The 20,201-nt window shown below is 39.0% G+C and overlaps 1 protein-coding gene across 2 annotated transcripts; it reads right to left on the bottom strand.

Moving 5' to 3' along the window:
- Positions 1 to 586: 586 nt before the first annotated feature.
- Positions 587 to 20,166, bottom strand: Upf3b (UPF3B regulator of nonsense mediated mRNA decay). Of its 2 annotated transcripts, XM_004872168.4 has the most exons (11): positions 19,905 to 20,166; positions 19,030 to 19,136; positions 18,750 to 18,856; positions 13,212 to 13,310; positions 11,641 to 11,751; positions 10,388 to 10,431; positions 9,754 to 9,936; positions 9,323 to 9,361; positions 7,048 to 7,208; positions 5,813 to 6,107; positions 587 to 1,579 (listed from the first exon to the last, which is right to left on the bottom strand). In XM_004872168.4, exons 1-11 carry the CDS (start codon positions 20,058 to 20,060, stop codon positions 1,430 to 1,432), a joined length of 1,452 nt encoding a protein of 483 aa, XP_004872225.1. In that variant the 5' UTR covers positions 20,061 to 20,166; the 3' UTR covers positions 587 to 1,429. The 2 variants fall into 2 exon arrangements, with proteins under 2 accessions (XP_004872225.1, XP_004872226.1); XM_004872169.4 differs by lacking the exon at positions 9,323 to 9,361.
- Positions 20,167 to 20,201: the final 35 nt, after the last annotated feature.

Here is a 20,201-nt window from a genome sequence, read left to right as displayed (position 1 = left end):
ACCTCTCACTAACATGGTCTCTCACTAGCTCACTACTGCTCTCAATACTGCCAAGTCCAGGGAGCGCATTTCCTGTTTTTCTTAACCTCCTCATGGCATGGGACACTGTCAGCTGTTCTTGAAATTTTCCTTTCCCTTACTTTAGTTTTCTCTCTCAGTTTAGAACTACCCCTTTTAATCATTTGTCATAGCTTCTTTATGTGTTTTTGGGGACTGGCTTCTAAAAGCTGAGGAATTATAAAGCAGTGACTTATTAATTAAAGGCCAACTGATGCCATGTTAGGAGCTAGCAGGAAGAAAATCATGTTCTTCAAACATTTTAGTTCTTATAGAAGAACAGTGAACCATGATTTGATCCTCTCCTTGGTGGGCTAGGCAAGGCAGGAACTAATATCACTCATCCCCTTTCCAAATTCCCAAATTCAGTATCAAATTTCTTAAAACAAATAGTTATTCAGTAAAGTTATAAATACACTTAGCTTGGAGCTGGGGATGCAGATAAGTGGTACAGGGCATTCTTAGCATCCACGTGATCCTGAGTTTGATCCCCAGAACCACACAGATATAAACACACTTAGCTTCATACTTCAGTGCTATTGGTATTTATTGACAACAATACAAAACAAGTGAAGACTAAAGCCGTTATTTTAGAGGAACAGATATCGGTGCAGTTTCCTTCCTGGAGAGAGTATGCACTCATCTCAGATCATGAGACTTAAGATAAAAACAAGGACTGGATTGTCAAGAACCAAATAGGGACTACGTTTTACATATTAGTAGAAAAAATGCTAAAGGCAAAATGAGCGGTTTAAAAATATTACTGATGCTAAGCTCATGTAAGCAAACAAAAGGATAAAACTAATCCTAAAATTTTGGGACACGGGATATAGACATAACATGACTATTTAAATTTCCGCATCAGCGAAAATCTGTTATACCTTTCACTATACTTGTAACAAAATTACATGCTTATTGCTTCTACACTACACAAAGTCAACAGTTATCACTAACAATGCAAAATAACAAGACTTCAAAGTGACTCTGCTCCACCCAAACCAAGAATATTCAATCCAGGATTAATAACACCTTTTGATTTTTAGAGCCAGCCTTTTTTCTAGTCATACAAAATTAAGTCCTCACTTGACATTTCCTGCCTGCAAATGGCAGTGCATATCCTCGCCATCATCTTTTTCTGACACTGTAAAATTAATTTGGAGAAACTGCAAAAACAATGAAATTGTACTTCCAATTCTGAGCTTGCAATTAAATTCCCGCTTTGACACAAAACATACTCCTCTGCAGTGTATCCCACCGGTACAGCGACCCTTTCTCTTTCTTTATTCCTTTGCCCTGAAGGCACTTCTGGAGTGCGTAATACGTGCTCTTTGGCTGCCTAGACAGTCAGGACACCTACAGCCATTCTAATCTATCACTCCTCTCCTCCTTCTTTTCTATGGCTAATACCACTTTCCTGCTTTTTTTCTACTGCAGAATCTCCAGACTTGGTGCTGTCATCAGGGGCACACAGTCGATTTCGGCTTCGAGCTCCTGGTTGGTAAAGCTGCATTGCCGGGCGGTCCTAAAGTAAAATGAAATATGTTCAAGTTATAAAATTGCTACTAAGCTGTTTTTGATCATGAGTTACATATTAATGTATACCACCAAATAAGTCATACAAAACCAAAAATATGAGTGCACAGTACTTGACAACTCCCCACTTCCTCTCCCCTAGTTCCAAAAGAAAGCAACTACTTTGTAAGTATTATTTTATATGCCTTGGCTAATTTTGTTTCTTGAGATAGTCTTGCTATGCAGTCCAGGCTGGCCTTGAACTCATTATATAGCTTAGGTTGGCCTCAAACTTGTGATGCTCCTGCCTCAACCTTCCAAGTGCTGAGATTACAAGTGTGCAGTACTACACTCCGATGCCTAAGGTAAACTTGAGAGAAATTTACTGCCAAATGTTCTTAACCATTTGAAGATGAATTAATTAGCTTCAATGTTTGGTATAGCTTTTTTTTTTTTTTTGGTACTGGGGATCAAACTCAGGACCTTGGGCTTGAGAGGCAGGAGCGGTGCTACTGAGCTAAATCCCTGGCCCTATAGCTTGAATGTTTAGAAACACATCTAGCTCGTATCTCTCTACTCCATCAGTAAATTACTTTAAAACCACAAAAGTGCTTGCCTACCATGTGTGAGACACTGGGCTTGAACCCCAGCACTGCCAAAAAAAAAAAAAAAAAGGAGTAAAAAGAAACTCTTAAGTGGCAACTTCCCTGAAGTTATGTGCTCAGGCCCCATGTAATGTGCTACAAACATTTTATTTGTTTAAAGATGGGGTCTCACTATCTTGCCTAAGCTGGTCTACAACTCCTGATCTCAAGTGATCCTCCTGCCTCAGCTTCCTGAGTGGCTGGGACTAAAGGTGGATTATCACCTTGGCTACAAACAGGTTTCTAAATTTAGACACAACCACCTAACACCCAGCAGGTGACACTTTAGGTCTCAGATTCCTAAATAAGCTGTTACTCATCCCTCAGTTCAAGTAATACGTTTGGTTTATGACGGTATGATAATGGAAAACTTAAATGTATAAGCTTTTTTTTTTTTTTTTTTTGCAGTGCTACGGATTAGACCCATGGCCTCCGCACTGAGCTACATCCCTACCCCCCCCCCTTTTTTGCCCTTTTTGATTATTTTTTATTTTGGGATAGGGTTTCACTAAGTCCCAAAATTGCCTGGGCTGGGCTTGAATTTGTAATCCTCCTGCTTCAGCCTTCCAGAGAGCTGGGATTACAGGCATCTGCCATCACGCCCAGCTTACACACCTTTTAAAGAATTCAATAAAAAGGGGGCTGGGAGTGTAGCTCAGTAGTAGAGTATATGCTTAGCACGCACAAAGGTCTAAATTCAACCTTTTAGCACCCCCTCAAGAGAATTCAACGAAAAATTACATAAGCCTTTCCCCGCTGCCTTATGAAAGCTATCTCCAAAGCATTTTCTTTGTTGTGCTGAGAGTGAAACCTAAGGCCTTATGTATGCTAGATAAGCTCTCTACCACTGAACCACACCCCAGCCCTAAAGCATTATTCTTAATTGAATAATTCCAGCAAAATATTTTAATACTTCTACAAGATAAAATATTAAAACGGATAAAACTCCTGTATGGTATTTAAAGACATAGATGATGGGGCTCCCACTGTGCAAAGATGGGACAATTTGAACATCAAGGGTAAAAACTGACAATAACAAATTGGAATTCACTAAAGATTTGTAAATCCATGAATTGTTGTTTTTTTTTTCTTTTTGAGACAGGGTCTCACTAGGTAGTTCAGGCTGCCCTTGAACTCACTATGTACCCCAGGCTGGCCTCAGCAATTCTTCTGCCTCAGCCTCCTAAGTGCTGGGATTACAGGCATGTGCCATCATGCCCAGTTAGTCTCACTGATAACCCCTAGATGTTGTTGGGACATCCACCTTAACTCTACATACTCGTAAATAAAGGGAAAGGATTAAGTGTTCATCTTCCTTTTCCTGTGTCAACTGCATTTTAGGTTAACCCAACAGTTTATGAGGGAAAATTCTTCTTTATAGCAGAACATCAGCTAATAAATGCAAATGGAAAGGCAGAATTTGTGTTTCACCATTTTCTAACGCCATAATGAATCTAAGCAAAATCATTAGAAAGGCTAAAACACCAGGTTTAAAATACCTGAACTTATCAATCAGTCTTTTTTTTAACATGAAAAATTTTAAATCTATTGAATTGTTCTATAAAACTTGCAAGGAATACCCACATATCCTTCTCCTAGATTCATTAACATTTTGTATGTACGTATCTTTTCACACATACACACACATACATACACATGCCCAGGCACACTTTTGAGAAGTTGCAGACATCCTGACCCTTCATCCCTAAATATTTCCGCATGTATCTCCAAGAACAGGACATTCTATTAGTATATAACCAAAATACAACTGCTATTGATCAATCATAACATCACAAAGATAAGGACATCATGTCCTTCCTGATGCTATGCAATAGGAAGTAAAGCACCACCTACGAAGTATTCTTGCCAAAGATTGAGTCTGAATGTATTTAAATCTTTAGATCAGAAGCCACTTGTTTTTGTAAATGAAGTGTTTTGAGTTTTGTTTTATTGCAGTACTAGGAACCAAAAACAGGAGTACTCTACCACTGAGCTACATCCCCAGGCCTTTTTTTTTTTTTCTGTTTGAGACAAGGTCTCACTGAGTTGGCCAGGCTGGCCTAAAGCATGTGATCTTCCTGTCTTAACTTCCCAAGAAGCTGGGATTACAGACTGTAAGTAAACTTTGATTGGCATACAGCCATGCTCATCCATTCCCCCCCACCCAGTGCTGGGGATTAAACCCAGGATCTCACACCTGATAGGCAAATGCCCTACCATTGAGCTAATACTCCCAGAATCTTGCTCATCCTTTTTACATGTCTGTGCCTGCTTTCATACAGTTTAGTTGTTGTGACAAAGACCATATGGCTCACAAACCTTAAAATACTTACCATCCAATCCTTTACAGAAAAAGTTTCTAACCTCTGCCCTAAATATAACTACTAGTTTTCTTTACTTTTCATTTTTGGTTCTGAGGATTGAATTTGGGGCCTCCTGCATGCTAAGCCCAAACTCTGCCACTAAGCTACAACTCCAGCCCTTAATTCCTACTTTTAATGGAAATACAGAAGATGCATGTTCAGTGATACTGCAAGGATGTAATTTTCCATCCTAGAACATGAGAAGCACTACAGGATAAACTGGTTTCTGCAACAACAACAAAAAAAGGTAGGAAAACAAAAGAAAGGACACTTGTTTAGATTAAAAGACAATTTAAGGAAATAATTGGGAAAATGTGAACACTGAGTAGATAAGATGTTAAGGAATCATTGAGTTTTTTTGATATGAAAATGCTGGTGGGGATAAGAAAAAGACACTTGGGCTTCGGGTTCAGCTCAGTAGTACAGCACTTGCCTAGCATGTGTAAGACACTGGGTTTGATCCCCAGCACCACCAGCACCACCACGAAGAAAAGAGTCAGGTGCTATGGCACAGGTCTATAATCCCAGCACTCTGGAAGACTAAGACAGGAGGATCTCAATTTTAAGGACACCCTCAACTACACAGCAACATCCTATCTCAAAGATAAATAAATAAAAGTAAATAAAATTTTAAGGAAGAAATTATGTCTAGGATTTGTTTGAAAATAATCCAGTAGAGGTAGGAATGAGGTAGAGCAGAAAGAAGACTGGCCAGGAGTGGATAATTGTTGAAGCTGGGTGATGGGTACATGGGGTTTCATCATATTATTCTCTATTGTTTCTACTTTTGTGAATGTTTGAAATTTCTACAATCAGTCAATTAAAGAACCCAGCCAACACTAAAAAAAAAACAGCTGTAATTTTGTTTAAAAATTCCAAAATAGGGCTGAGGATTTAGCTCAGTGGCACCATGCCTGTCTCACAAGCGCAAGGTCCTGAGTTGGATCCCTGGTACCAGAAAGAAGAAAAACAAAAGAATAACAGCATTTCATGATATGTGAAAATTATATGAGAATCAACTCTTGGTGTCTATACATAAAGTTTTAAGAAAAATTCCAAAATAGAGGCTGGGCATGTAGCTCAGTGGTAAAGTGCCAGTGAGGTCTTGGGTTCAATCCCTAGTACCCGCCCCCCAAAAGGTTCTACAATAAACAGTGAGCTGACTTTTTCCTTTACTCTTGTGGGAAGAAGAAAAGTATCCTCATGAAAACAAGCAAGTTTAACAAAAAGCAGCACCTTGTTTCTTATGCGATCTCTCTTAACCACTTCCTCTTTCTTTTCAGTTTTTTCTGCAGTGCCTATTGATTCTGTACTTTCATTCTTCTTTCCTTTATCCCGAAGTGCTTCTTTCTCTTTTTTAATTTCTTCTTCTTTTCTTTTATAAGCCTTCTCTTTCTCATAGCGCTCCTTCTGCCTGCGGCGCTCCTCTTCTTGCCGCTTCAGTCTCTCTCTCTCTCTGAGTATGCGCTCCTGCTCCCTTTCATAGTCCCGGTCCCTCTCCCTGTAGTCTCTGCCACTCTCATCTTCAGGTCTGTATGAAAAACAAAAGAGACTGAACCCTCGAATGCCCTGTGACTGAAATGCAGGAACACCGTCATTCTCACTTGGCCGTTGCAATGAGGTTGTGCTTTTACAGCAGAAGGAAAAACTCTAGTATTTTATTTTATTTTATTTTATTTTATTTTATTTATTGTTTTGCCTCTCCTCCCCCCTTCCTCCATCTCTTGGTCCCCTTCCCAGTTGAGAAAGATTTATTTCCTATTTCCTATTATTCTTTATGTTGCTCTTTATTTATAACTTGGTTTTCTCATATAAGAGAAACCATGTGATAGTTAAGCTTATATGTTTATCTCACTTAACATTATGGTGTCAAGGTGCATCCATTTTCCTACAGATGACTCAAGTTTATCCTTCTTTAAGGCAGAGTAGTGCTCCACTGTATGTAAATATCACATCTTCTTTATCTGTTCATCTGTTGATAGACATATGGGCTGCTTCTAAGAATTAGCTATTATCAATTGTGCTGCTATAAACATAGATATGCATATATCACTGTAGTATGATGTCCTTAACTCTTTTGGGAAGATATCTAGAAGGGGACTAGCTAGATCAAATGGGATTTCTAGTTTTAGTTTTTTAAAGAATGTCCATATTATTTCCATAGTGGTTGTAGTAGTCTATATTTCCAACAATGTAGAAGGGCTCCTTTTTCCCCACAGTCTTGGTAGCAGTTTTTTTTTTCTGAGACAAGGTCTCAGTTCTGTAATTCACTAGTATTTTAGAAAACAACAGAACCCCAAAATCATTCACCAAGATTAAGACACTAAGTATTTGAAACCCTTCTTTCCTGGTCTCCCCCCCTCCCTCCTGCATAAAACAGTTTACCTTAATTGAGGTCCAAGTCTAGGATATGACAGTGAAACTAGCATCTAGCAGTAAAGGACACCCAAGAGCCCTGACGACTGACTGACCTCTTCAGCTTTTCATCTTTAAACTCGCCATCAGTACGCTTGGGCAGTGTGCAACACTGCCCACTGGCTCTTTCATCATTCAGATTCTCTTTGTCTAGTTTCTTGGCTTTTTCTCTTTTATCCAATTCTTTTTCATCTCCTTTTTCTGGTTTCTTGAGCAGCTTTAAAGAGAACATGTTTATTTTTATTTCAAAAGATGGAACATTGTTTTTTGATTCTATCAAACAAACCAATACACTAAATCTTTATAAGACTATATAAGGTCCTCTATCTTTGAGATAGACTTAAAATTCTAGGTGAACAACTGTGTGCATGAGAATAGTGATTTACTAAAAGGATGCTATGAATGTGAAATATCCGAATGAGGCCAACTGCTTTATTTTTTTTGGTACCGGGGATTGAACTCGGGACCTTGCACTTGTGAGGCAGGTGATGGAACCACTGAGCTAAATCCCCAGCCCTTATCCACCCAAATGAAGTAGTCTAATCATTTTGTGGCAATGGGATTGGGATCAGGACCCCATTGGCTTTAAATAGTCAACCTTCAAGTGAACTATTAAGTTAGCTTCCGTACCAAACTAGCATGTCAATATAACTTGATGGGAAAATATCCCACAAATTTAAAACACTAAGCAGATCATTACTGTTGGATTATTTTTATGTGTATGAACTTAGAATGACAAACACCTTGGTCACCAAAGGATTGATCCACTGCAAGAATAATTCTGCCTTGAACTTGAGAATAACATACTTTGTGTGTGTGTGTGTGTGTGTGTGTGTGTGTGTGTGTGTGGTACTGGGGATTGAACCCAGGGTCTTTTTACCACTGAGCTAATTCCAAGTCCGTTTTACTTTTTGAGACAGGGTCTCACTAAATTGCCCAGATGGGACTTGAACTTCTGATCCTCCTGCCTCAGCCTCCCAAAGTGCTGAGATTACAGGCATGCACATACCAGTACCATTATATTATTAATAGAGATCAATAGTAAGAATGACTTGGCATTTGATTTAAGAATCCAGATGCCTTTTTATAATAGAATGATGAAATTCCATCTCTACTGAGTAAGAATACTCCTTGACACTATATATGTGTGTGTGTGTATGGCATTTTTAACATTATGGCATATATATATTTAATATGCCATTCGTCCTCACATCATTGTTATAAATCTCTCTAGAATGTCCCCCACTTAGTGTTGGATATTCAGAGAGATTCTTGGGCAGAATAGAAGAATCTTAAGTCTCAGAGTGAAAGCATCATCAGGATTGATCTCAGGATGAAGACATCATACCAGTCAGCAAGCAAAAGGCAAAGCACAAGACTTAAGCATGAAGTGTTTCAGCACATAGACAGCCACTACAAATGGGAGTTCTAAGTGGACACAAAGAAGACACCAGTGTCAAGTGAGAAACCATGTGCAGGTTTCATTAGAAGTGTTTTTACTTCTCTAATGAACATCTATATTAGAAGCCAAGATGTTCATTACTGTAACAGGAACATTAATGAATGTTTCTGGCATGGTTCTACCTTCTGCCTTGTGATCATTAGGAAGAGCAAGCTAAATCACTTGTGGCATGATGGACTGCTGGAAGGAGTTAGGATGGGAAACTACCTTCTGCTCTAAATCTCTTATCACCAATAACGAGCCTCACAGAGACACAGGGAACACTAGCCATATAAACTGCTGTGTTTTCACGAGGTGAAAGAAGGTGACTTGCCACCATCTCTGTCAGATGTTCTCTTTCTGAAGTAGTAGGTACTAGTACTTCCTCAGAAGGTTCACTGGAGCAAGGGCTGCCCAAGCCATGCCCTCAGAAGGGAAGCAGCATGGTTGGGATCTTTCTACAGGTTTCTCCTCCCTACATGCAATGCATTAATCAGAATCTGCTGTTCACAGATTCCCCACTAGATGCAAGGAGACGATGTGGGAGTCATGTGAGAGGAAAAAGCACATAATGCAGGATGTTTATCTTTAGTCCTCCCACAAAGCAGCCAGTTATGAGAGACGTGTAAGATGAGAAAAAGCTATATTGGCTTGGTTGTCCTCTGGCTGTATGTTGCTGAAGCTTCTGGGTACAAAACAGAGCATTAGGAAGTCCCCTGGCTTCCTTTTAAAGGACGAATTTAAAATAACTCAGCTTTTAAGAAGACCCAAGTCAGCCTGAAGGTGTTTTCAACAGGTAACGCTACCACCACCACCGAAAGGACTTATCAGCTAAGACCTGTGTTTGTGACATGATACTAGGTTCTCTGTATCATGTACTTGGTCCTTACATTTTTCTGATTCACAGCTTGTAACAGAAACCTGTGTACCTGAAGACAGTGGAAAACAAACAGATGAGGCAACTTTATGTATCAATTATGAAGGAAAAAAGCTGAATAAAACCCAAAATTCATGCCAGCCAGCCCTAAGCCCTCATTTACTATGAACTAAGACTAGTAATTCAAACAGCAAACGTTTAAAAAAAAACAGATCTGCACTGAAGAATGCTAACATCATGTAAGCTACTTAATCCTTTTAAATAATCTTAAACTTAAAGAATAATACTGTTAGTATAAATGAAAATTTTTATTTGTACACTTCCTCCCCAAAAAGGCCAAAACCAAAACAAAAATTCATTTACACAAACACAGGATACATGCATAGAGAAATAGATACATGCAGTTTTCAACAACATTGCAGTTAGTTTCAGTTATATTCATACCTTAATCTTTGGTTCATCCTTTAATTTGTCCCTTTCTGGAACTCTATCTATCTTCTTCAGCTTTTCTATATCTTTTCTTTTACGTTTCTCTTCTTCTTTCCATTTTCTTCTCTCTTCTTCTCTTTGCCTTTTCCGTTCTATTTCTCGCCTCCTTCTTTCTTCCCTTTTCTCTTCTCTCATTCTCTAGAAAGAAACACCAAAATAAGCCTTCAAATAAAATAACCATCACCAAAAACCTAATCAATCCCAAAGGCCTGGTGGGCACCCACTGAATTGGACCACCTTTCCTTCCTACTTTCTGTAAACTCCTTAACCTTCGCCCCACCCAGCAAACAAAAAAGAATGAAGATCAAAACCTGCTAAAATCAGCTTTCCACTGCTATCTTGCTATGTTTCCAGAGGCTCACAGAATATCAAGAGGATCTCTGGCACAAGCTAAGGATGCTCCAGGTTTGCAGAGTGAACCCCTGGTCCCACAGAGTGAAGAAGAGTGCCAGAGCAGTCAAACCTTTAAGGAATAATCTTGGGAAAAAGCAGCTATTTCTCCTCCAGGATCCCACTGCTTTTAAAATGTTTATAGAATGTGAACTAATGAAATTAAAAAATGAGAGAACTATAAAAACAAAAGATTTACCTGCTTGTTTTTCAGGAAGCTCAAAAGTGGGGTTGTCTTTTTAGCTACATAAATGTAAACAGATTATTAATAATACTTATCAAGCCCTACATAGGATTCCTCTTTCTGATATTCCCTGCCACCCACCCGAGATGGAAAAACTACATCCTTAGATACTGAGTTCAGAACTGTAGCTTCAAAAAGCTTTACAATATTCCATTTCAATGATACAGGTTTAAAATGCTTTTTAAGGAAAAAGATCCAATATGTATATGAAATAATTCCCCACAATGATTGTATTTATTACATATCACAAACATATGCTAATAAAAAGGGAAGAAAAAATAATAAAATGCTTTTGAAGAAATGAAGAAACATTAAAGCAATAAAATAATTTTAAGAGTAATTTTCAGTTAGTAAGAATTAAGGGCAAGGAACATTCTGTTGTACTGACAGGACTATAAATTTAGCTGGAAAGAAACTGGAGGAAAGGGCTAAAAATATCCACTCTTTCTGACCCCATATTTCCTCTTCTGAGAATTTACTCTAAGGAGGTTATCAGATATGGGCTTATCTTGTGCATCCATTAATGAATATAGTTTTAGAAAAATATTTAAGATCACTTTTTAACATTCTCAATACTATTAGCCTTGTAATCATCTTTTTGAACATAATGCCCTTAGGGTAAATTCCTAGGGCTGGAAATCCTGGGTCCAAGACTCTTCCTTTTAGAGGTGATAAGAGTAGTGATAACCTACTTAGAACCAACATCCATGCTGGCATTTCTTTTTTCTTTTTGGTACCGGGGATTGAACTCGGGTCCTTGCACTTGCACAGCAGGCAGCAAAAGCACTGAGCCAAATCCCCAGCCCCTTTGCTGGCATTTCTTAAGTTTTTAATCTTGCAGTAACTACTTTCATGTTTTTGATATTTTCAGGTCAATTTTTAAAGGTATATGGACTTATTACTAGAAAATAATTGATCTTCAAAGACTTACCACTGTCTAAGCATGCCTCATCCAATCTTGAAATTTTTAATACTTGTATTACATTTATGTGACACTAAGTAGTTCTCTGAAAATTTGTTCCATCTTTATCAATGCAGCTTCTTAATCCTGTGAGGCAGGTATTACCACCTGTATTTTCTAGTAGAAGAAACAATCTCAGGGAAAGGAGTGACTTCCTATAGTCAGAAAGCCAGCAAGTAAGAAAAGTGAGAGAGATTTAGGGATTCTGATGAAAAAGCCATTGCTCTAATTCCTTTTGTAGACTTACCTATTAATTCTCTATTTTTAGCTTCTATTTCTTCTAACAGTGTCTCTGGAGTAGATGTCATTTTCTCATTATCTGTGGCATAACTCTCCAAAAATTTCCTATATTCTGGATCTATGTAATTGTTTAAGGAACCAGAAAACAGAGATTTCAAACCACAAAGAAACTATTACCTAAGGTACTTATTTATCAAAGAAAATATTTTCTACTTCGTTGAAAACTGAAAAACCAAATGCACAAGATACACTAGCACTTAATTGGTCACTTGCTCTATGATACCCTCTATGGGAGTCTAATTAATGTGGGGGTCAGGAAAAATGAGACATCACACATTAGAATAGACCCATAAGAGGTGTTACATTGTTTGCTGTTAAAAGTCACTTTCCTACTAATCCAGAGTCACAGCCAGGTATTTAGCTCAGTGGTTCCGGCGCCTGCCATGCAAGCGCAAGGTCCTGAGTTCAAGCCCCGGTACCAGAAAACCCCAAAAAACAACAAAAAAAAACCCCAGAGTCACATTTATGGGAAAACTGGAAGTTATAACTATAGCACCTTCAGAGAATATTAGCAGAGCATGCAATTCTTACATGGGTACACTTCAAGTAAACTCAACACAGGAAAATCAGGTGTTTCAAAAAGATAAACTAGGGTAAGTCCTAGATGTGGCCCTGGACATAAGGGTAATTCCTAGAGTTCTCTCCTACACCTTTGACATCAAAAAGGGAAATACATTTGAGTCATTATACTCTTTGTTTCTACACAATGATGAGCATGTCACTAGATCTCTCTTCCATCTCTAAACCTGTGATATCATCAACAGCTGTTATTCTTTACTGGTTAATAAAATATCTGTTATAGTAACAAATGATGGAAATTCAAACTAGACAATTCTAAAATATCAATTTCTGATATAAAATATTGGGGCTAAGTCCTTATCCAACATAAGAAGAGTTATGCAAGTTGTCCAACAGAATGTTAGAGATCACAAAATCTGAAGCTGGTTCACCTTACATAACATTTATATTTGTTTTAGTATTTCTTTTCAACACAGTTACTATGCATGCACTTATCTACGTATTCAAAGCCTAGAAAACAGGACTGACCACTTCAACTGGTTTACAGGAAGTTACTTAGGTATGGACATTCTTCCATCAGAGTTCAAAACTTCCTCTATGAAGCCTCAAAGAGCAATTGTTATACTTTGAAACATCTGATTTTTCCCACGGGCATCAAACTCAGGACCTTAAGCTTGAGAGGCAGGCACGGTGCCACTGAGCTAAATCCCCGGCCCCACACTGTCTTCTAATCAATAAATCCATGATGATTTATTACTCAATACTCCACAATATATTGCTCAATGGTGGAGAAATGAAATACTACTAGCCAAACAGAACAGAAACTGCAGGAAGCCCACTTCCACTCTAACAACTATGCAAAGATTCCATTGGAACGTTTCTTATTAACTTTATTCTCTATATTTACTATCTTAAAATATTGGGTTATTATTAACTCTCACAAAGCATTATTTTAAAACTCAATGGCAACATCATTATATAACTAGAGCTATACTGTACCATCATCGATAGTCCCAACTTTAGTATCTCTTTTCTTAGTCTTCTTTTTTGCAGCTTTTTGAAAAGGTGCAAATTCTACTATAGCAGGATATTCCTGACCTGTTTAGAAAAAACAAAACAAAACTATACTTGCTATAATAAAGGAAATGTCCAAAGTGGATACAAGAAAACCAATCCATTGTTTTCTAGGCTTGCTTAGATGGCAGTCATTTGAAGAGTGTCCCAAATGACATAATTCATACTAACAAAACTATAACCAACATCCTACCAATGGAGCCCAAAATTCACTGATAACATAAAGATATGGCCAAGCTGGTATAGGAGTGTATGCCTGTAGTCCCAACAATTCAGGAGGCTGAGGCAGGAGAATTGCTTGAGCCCAAGAGTACAAGATCAGCTTGGGAGACAGAGCAAGGCCTTGTTCTCTAAATAAGAAAATAAAAATATGGGGCCAGGGATTTAGCTCAGTGGTTCTGGCACCTGCCTCAGAAGTGCAAGGTCCCGAGTCAGATCCCTGGTACCAAAAAGAAAATAAAGATATGACAGGGAAGTAAAATATTTAAATTCAACTTCTAAAATGTGATAAGCCAGGTGTGGTGGCACATGCCTGTAATCCTAGCACTCTGAGGCAGGAAGATCGCCATGAGTTTGAGGCCAGCCTGGGTTACATAGTGAGTTCAGGGCCAGCCTGAACTACATAGTGAAACCCTGTCTCAAAAAAAAAAAAGTGACATTTTGGCCTGGCGTGACTGTGCTCACCTGTAATCCCAGCACTCAGGAGGCTGAGGCAGAATTACCCCAAGTTTTTAACCATCCTGAGCTATATAGTGAGTTCAAGGCTAGTCTAAACTACATAGTGAGACCTTGTCTCAAAAACCAAAAAATAAATAGTGATATTTTAATACATGAAAAGAAATCCTTAAATTTCTGAAATTAATTTCTTCAATTCTAATGAAATTAGCTTGCACTTAAAAATACACTAGTAATCTCTAGAATAGGCAAATCTAAAGAGGCAGAAAGTCAATTAGGGTTTGCCCAGTGCTGGTGGTGGTGAAGAGTGGGAGTGACAAAAAATGGGTATGGATTTGTCTTTGGGGAGATGAGATGAACATGTCCTAAAATCAGGTTGTGGTGATGGCTGCACAACTCTGTGAATATACAAGAAACCACTGAGCCAGACATGGTAGCACATGCCTGTAATCCCAGCACTCAGGAAGCTGAGGCAGGAAGATCCCTGTGAGTTCAAGGCCAGCCTGAACTACATACAGCCTGTTTCAAAAAAACCAAAACCAAAAAACCCCCCTGAACTATATACTCTGAAAGGGTAAATTTTATGGTATGTGAATTATATTTTAATATATCATAACTATCCATACATCTGTAATCCCAGCACTCTAGTAACCAGAGGCAGGAGGATTGCAAGTTTGAGCCCAGCTCGAGCAACTCAGTGACTGAGACCCTGCCTCAAAAAACAAAAACACCCAAGACAAAAAAGCACAGGCAACAAAAGTAAAAAATGGAGATTTCATTAAGTGCTCATACTATAATGAAATAAATAAAATGGATCTCAAAATAAAATGGGCTGGGGGCCGGGAATTTAGCTCAGTGGTGCCGCACCTGCCTCACAAGCTCAAGGTCCTAAGTTTGATCCCTGGTACCAGAAATTAAAAAAGGACTATACCAAAATTTAAAACTTCTGGGCATCAATGTTCAGTCAACAGAGTGAAATGGTAACCTGTGGGAATTGGAAAAATACTGCAAATATCTTTTTTTTTTTTTGTACCAGTGATCAAACTCAGGACCTTGCGCTTGCGAGGCAGGCGGTGGCACCACTGAGCTAAATTCCCAGCCTTGCAAATGTCATTTAATAAGGGGCAATATCCAGGAAATATCTTGGATTTTAAAAAATGGAAAAAAGACTTGAATGGAAATGTCTCCAGAGATGATACATAGTGGCCAACAAACATATGGGAAGATACTCAACATCATTAATCATTAGGGAAATGCAAATAAGAACCACAATGACACCTGTTAGGATGGCTATCAAAAAACAGAAGAAAAATGTTGGGTGAGGACGTGGAGAAACTGGACCATATGTGTACTTTTGTGGAACGTAAAATGGTGCAGCTGTGATGGAAAACAGTATGGCAGCTACTCAAAAAATAAAAATAGGGGCTAGGTGTGTAGATAAGTGGTAGAAACCTGTTTAGCATGTTTGAGGCCCTGGGTCCAATCTGCAGTGCCAACAACCATATGACCTAGAAATTCCACTTCTAGGCATATATCCTAGAGCGAAGGCAGTGATTCGAATATCTATTTACATGCCCACGTTCTTAGAAATATTATTCGTAACAGCCAAGATGGAAAGCAACCCAAGTATCCCTCCACAGATGAATGAACAAAATGTGGTATATACATACAGTAGAATATTAGCATGAAAAAAAATGGAAATTCTGCTGGGCCTGGTGGTGCACACCTGTAATCCCAGCACTATGGGAGATTAAGACAGGAGGATCACAAGTTCTAGCCTAGCCTGGGCAAGTTAGCAAGACCTTGTCTCAAAATTAATAAAAGGGCTGGGGATGTAGCTCAGTGCAAAGGCCCAGAATTCAATCCTCAGCACTACAAAAAAAATTAAAAAGGAAATTCTGATACATGATACAACACAGATGAACCTTGTGTGCTCGATAACAAAAAGTCAATCACAAAAGATACTGTATGATTCCACCTATGTGAAGTACCTATAGTAGTCAAATTCATAAAGATAGAAAGTAGAATGATGATGTCAGGGCATGGGGGGAAGGAGAGATGGGGAATTGTTTCATGGGTATAGTATCAGTGTAGCAAGAAGAAAGTTCTGAAGGTTGGTTGTACAACAATGTGATGTAATTAACACTAGTGAGTTGTATAGTTAACAATGGTTTGTTTGGTTTTTTGTTGTTTTTTTTTTTTGGTACCAGGGATCAAACTCGGACCTTGCACTTGCAAGTCAGGCAGCAGAACCACTGAGCTAAATCCCCAGCCCTATAGTTAACAATGGTTACGATGGTACGGTTTATATGTTTTTTTGCCAGAATTTTTACAATGAAAAAAATAAAAAAGAATGAGGTAATGATATATGCTACAAGGATGAACCTTGCAAGCATGTTGCTAAGTAAAAGAAGTCAGTCACAGAAGACCATATATTGCATGATTCCGATTATATGAAATGTCTAGAATAGAGAAATCTAGAGACAAAACAGATTCATGGTTGCCAGGGCTGGTGGAAAAGTAGAACAAGATATGAGTACTAATAGCTATGGGGTAATGAAAACATTGTGGAATTAGTAGTGATGGTTGCACAATTTTGTGAATATCCTAAAAAACACTGAATTATATAATGTGCGTGTGTATATGTGTATTACTGGGGATTGAACCCAGGGGCTTTCACACTAAGCTATATCCTCAGTCCTTTTTTAATTTCTTATTTTTGAGACAGGATCTCCCTAAGTTGCTAAATTACCCAGGCTGTGATCAAACATGGGATCCTTCCTGCCTCAGCCTCCTAGAGTGCTGGGATTACAGGCATGCACCTGAATTGTATACTTTAAGTGGTTGAATTTTATAGTATGTTGTATCTCAATTTAAAAAAACCTAAGTGACTATTAGAAAAAACACATATACGGGCTGGGGATTTAGCTCAGTGGTTCTGCTGCCTGCCTTGCAAGTGCAAGGTCCTGAGTTTGATCCCCGGAACCAAAAAAAAAAAAAAAGAAAAGAAAAAACATATATATACCAGATTCCTGCCATAAAACAATGCCATACAAGGTATAAAACACTATCCTTTGATCACTAATATATGTTTGGGGTTTTTTTTGTTTTCTTTTTGGTACCGGGGATCTAATCGGGACCTTGCGCTTGCGAGGCAGGCAGTGGAACTACTGAGCTAACTCCACGGCCAGATCACTGATATACAGAGAGAAACCAGAATAAAATCAGTAGAACTGACTAGAAGCCATCACAAAACAGCCATGCAGGAAACATGGCTTTAGAAATCCTAATGAATGAGCATCAGATTAGCTTAACAACTGAGACATGTCAAAAGAAATGAACTAGATAAACCAGCCTTAAGCAGAGGGAAATTGCAGAGGGACAGGATGAAGACAAAGAAAAGTGAGGCCAGACTTTTTTCACAGCTATTAACTTAAATCACCTTTTCAAAAAGATTAATTTCATGGCAATACACTGAATTATACAAAAATAGAAAAAATTCATGTAAGTTTAGAGAGGTGGTTAGCTGATGAAGCCATGAACTGTAAACATGTAGTTATGCTAGCTGAACAAGACAAAAATACCAGCAAGTCATCACTTGTATTAAATACAAGGGATAAAAAAGAAATGCAAAAGTTAAACACAACTCAGATATCTAGGCTAAGTAACTAAGAAATCACTTTTGCCAGACATAGTGGCACACACCAGGGGAATCCCAGCACTTGGGAGGCTGAGGCAGGAGGATTACAGTGAGTTTGAGGCCAACCTGGGCTACACAATGAGTTCAAGCCCAGCCTGAGTTACACAGCAAGACCCTGTCTCAAACAAACAAAAAAATCATTGCTATTTACTGATATAAAAAATTGGGGTGAAAACCAGCTGGTTTGGGGGAATAAAAGTTGGATGCGGTAGGGGTGTAGCTCAGAGCAGTGGGCTCAATCTCAGCATGCACGAAGATTGATCCCCAACACATACACACAGACACACACACACACACAACCCCCCCAAAATATACAACCCACGCACACAAAGTTGGAGAAACACAGGTGACAATCATTCAGCTATTATTGGGATATTCCCTGACCCTGAGAAGATTTAATTTTATAACCAAATTGAAATAACACTGAGAAAAAAGCTAAACAAAAAACCATATGCAATTTACCTATGATTACAAAACCACAAAAAAAGATGGCAAATGGCAGCTAGGACACTCTTTGGCTAAATGTTGCAAGCAGAAGATATTAAGTAAAAAGTGAGTCAAGGCATAAATTTGTCTTCCCTATAGACTGAACCCTCCTGGATATAAAGTAGAGATCACCTTTGATGTTTTAATTATATACAACTTTGTGACAATGTTGAACAGTATTTCAACTGGTTGGCTCAACGGATAAGAATTAAATAATTAAATGCTGGTTCTTTAAGCAGGATGAAGAGTAAATATTTAAAACTTGTCATACAAGTTTAAAGTGTCACTTATCAGTATTGCTGCTGAAACTAAACAGTCAAAAGAGCACATCTAATCTCCAGCCAAAAAAATTGTCACACAAGGAGAAAGCAGTGGCAATTTCATTCAGTTCATCAGATTAAAGAAATAACGGGTTAATAAAAATAGCCCAGGGCTGTGAAAAGTCTCATGTCAATTTATAAAACTGTAATAAACTCATCAATGTGTAAAACTTTAAATGTTGCATTTTCTCAACCAAGATTTTAGAAAAGCATGGAGAAAACATTACATATACTGTCTTAAAAATGACAAACTACCCTTCTAGTTCAGTTACAAAGACTCACCTTTATTGTCAAGGAACACATAACCATCAAATCGATCCCTGAACAAAATAATGTCCTCCTGGTTTTTAAAGTTGATATATGCTCTGGCATACATATGAGGATACAGACTGCAGAAAGGAAAGCAATTATGTAAATGTGCTTGCAGGTGTCTGACTTAACTACAAGCATGCATATATTAAAGAGATAGGCTCAAAATTCAAATGGAAAACAGTAGGATAAAAAGAATAGAAGAAACTTTTCCATTTACCCCCCTCCCTCTTTTTTTTTCTTTTCTTTTTACCTAGTATCATTAGAAAAAAACTCAAAATAATCATGCTCAGCCATAGGTTGAAGATGTTCCTGAAGCTGCTCCCTGGTCAAAGTAGGAGGTAATCTTCGAATTACCACCTTATGAAATGAATATGGAAAATAAAATTAGTACAAATCAATTCTCTGTCCTATCAAGCAATCAGTTTCTGAAGATCAGCTTTAACGTGGTGTTTAAAACTCTTGGAAATGGCAACCCCCCTGGAACAAGGAAAATCTCAGGGTCTGCTCTTAACTCGCAGCCCGCCAGGTTTATGAAACATTTTCTACTACTCATCTTTAAACACATCTAGTGGCAAATTAGTAGGCCAACCCTGGTCTTTTGTGGGTGCCATAAAATCTTAATTTAGTAGAATCTCTCACTCTCATTCAACACACCTAAAACAGAATCATTGCCCATTCAGCGAAACTCTACACACACACACAAATTCACCCGATGCTCTCAAAATAGGATGCTGTTCACCTGCCTCTCCAGACCCCTGCACGCCTCCATTATTACTACAGTACTACCACAAACTACTCCCGGCCCTGGGGTGCCCTTAACTATGTAATAATTCCCCCCATTAGACTTAATTCTTCATCCCCTTTTCCGTCGTTCCCCCTCCCGTTACCATTTCCACAGCTCTGACTGACCGCTCTCGCCTGAGGAGCCCCCGCCGCCCCTGTTCCCTCAACCCCATTCGGGAGATGGCGGGGGAAGTGCCACCCCATTCCGGGCGAAAGTACGAGACAGGGCGAAGTAATTTTCATTCAGGCGAAGTCATAAGGAGAACTCGGCACAGGAAGAGCGCAGCCCCATTTCCAGCGGACCCGTCCCGCCCTCTCCCGGGCCAACCGCCGGCCGGGCACCTTGCTCAGCGCCTCTTTCTTCTCCTTGTTGCGATCCTGCTTATCTTCCCCTTTGGCGCTGTCCCCGAAAGGCCCACAGCTACTGGCTGAGGCCCCCGGGGGCGTTAACAGGGTTACTCGCTTCTCCTTAGGCCTATGCTCCTTCTCTTCCTTCATGGCCACGGGTACGCTCCTCTTAGCGGACGCTACACTGGGCACCTACGACTCGCGGGCAGCTCCCGTCGGAGCTCCGCCCCCCACAAATGCCCTTAATGATAAGCCGGACCCTGCGTTCCATTGGGCCCCAAATCTCGCGAG

This window comes from Heterocephalus glaber, unplaced genomic scaffold (genome assembly GCF_053883595.1).
Source record: "Heterocephalus glaber isolate CG9 unplaced genomic scaffold, H.glaber_assembly_v1.0 deba00001730, whole genome shotgun sequence".
Classification (NCBI taxonomy): Eukaryota; Metazoa; Chordata; class Mammalia; order Rodentia; family Bathyergidae; genus Heterocephalus; species Heterocephalus glaber.
This window is presented reverse-complemented; position numbering and strand designations above follow the sequence as displayed.

Excerpts from the sequence above, each read along its gene's own strand:
- Upf3b (XM_004872168.4), bottom strand. The coding sequence starts at position 20,060 with ATGAAGGAAGAGAAGGAGCATAGGCCTAAGGAGAAGCGAGTAACCCTG. Across the intron at positions 9,362-9,753 it reads AGGATGAACCAAAGATTAAG|GTACACAGGTTTCTGTTACA; the intron begins GTATGAATATAA and ends CACTGTCTTCAG. Across the intron at positions 1,580-5,812 it reads GAGATCGCATAAGAAACAAG|GACCGCCCGGCAATGCAGCT; the intron begins GTGCTGCTTTTT and ends ATTTTACTTTAG.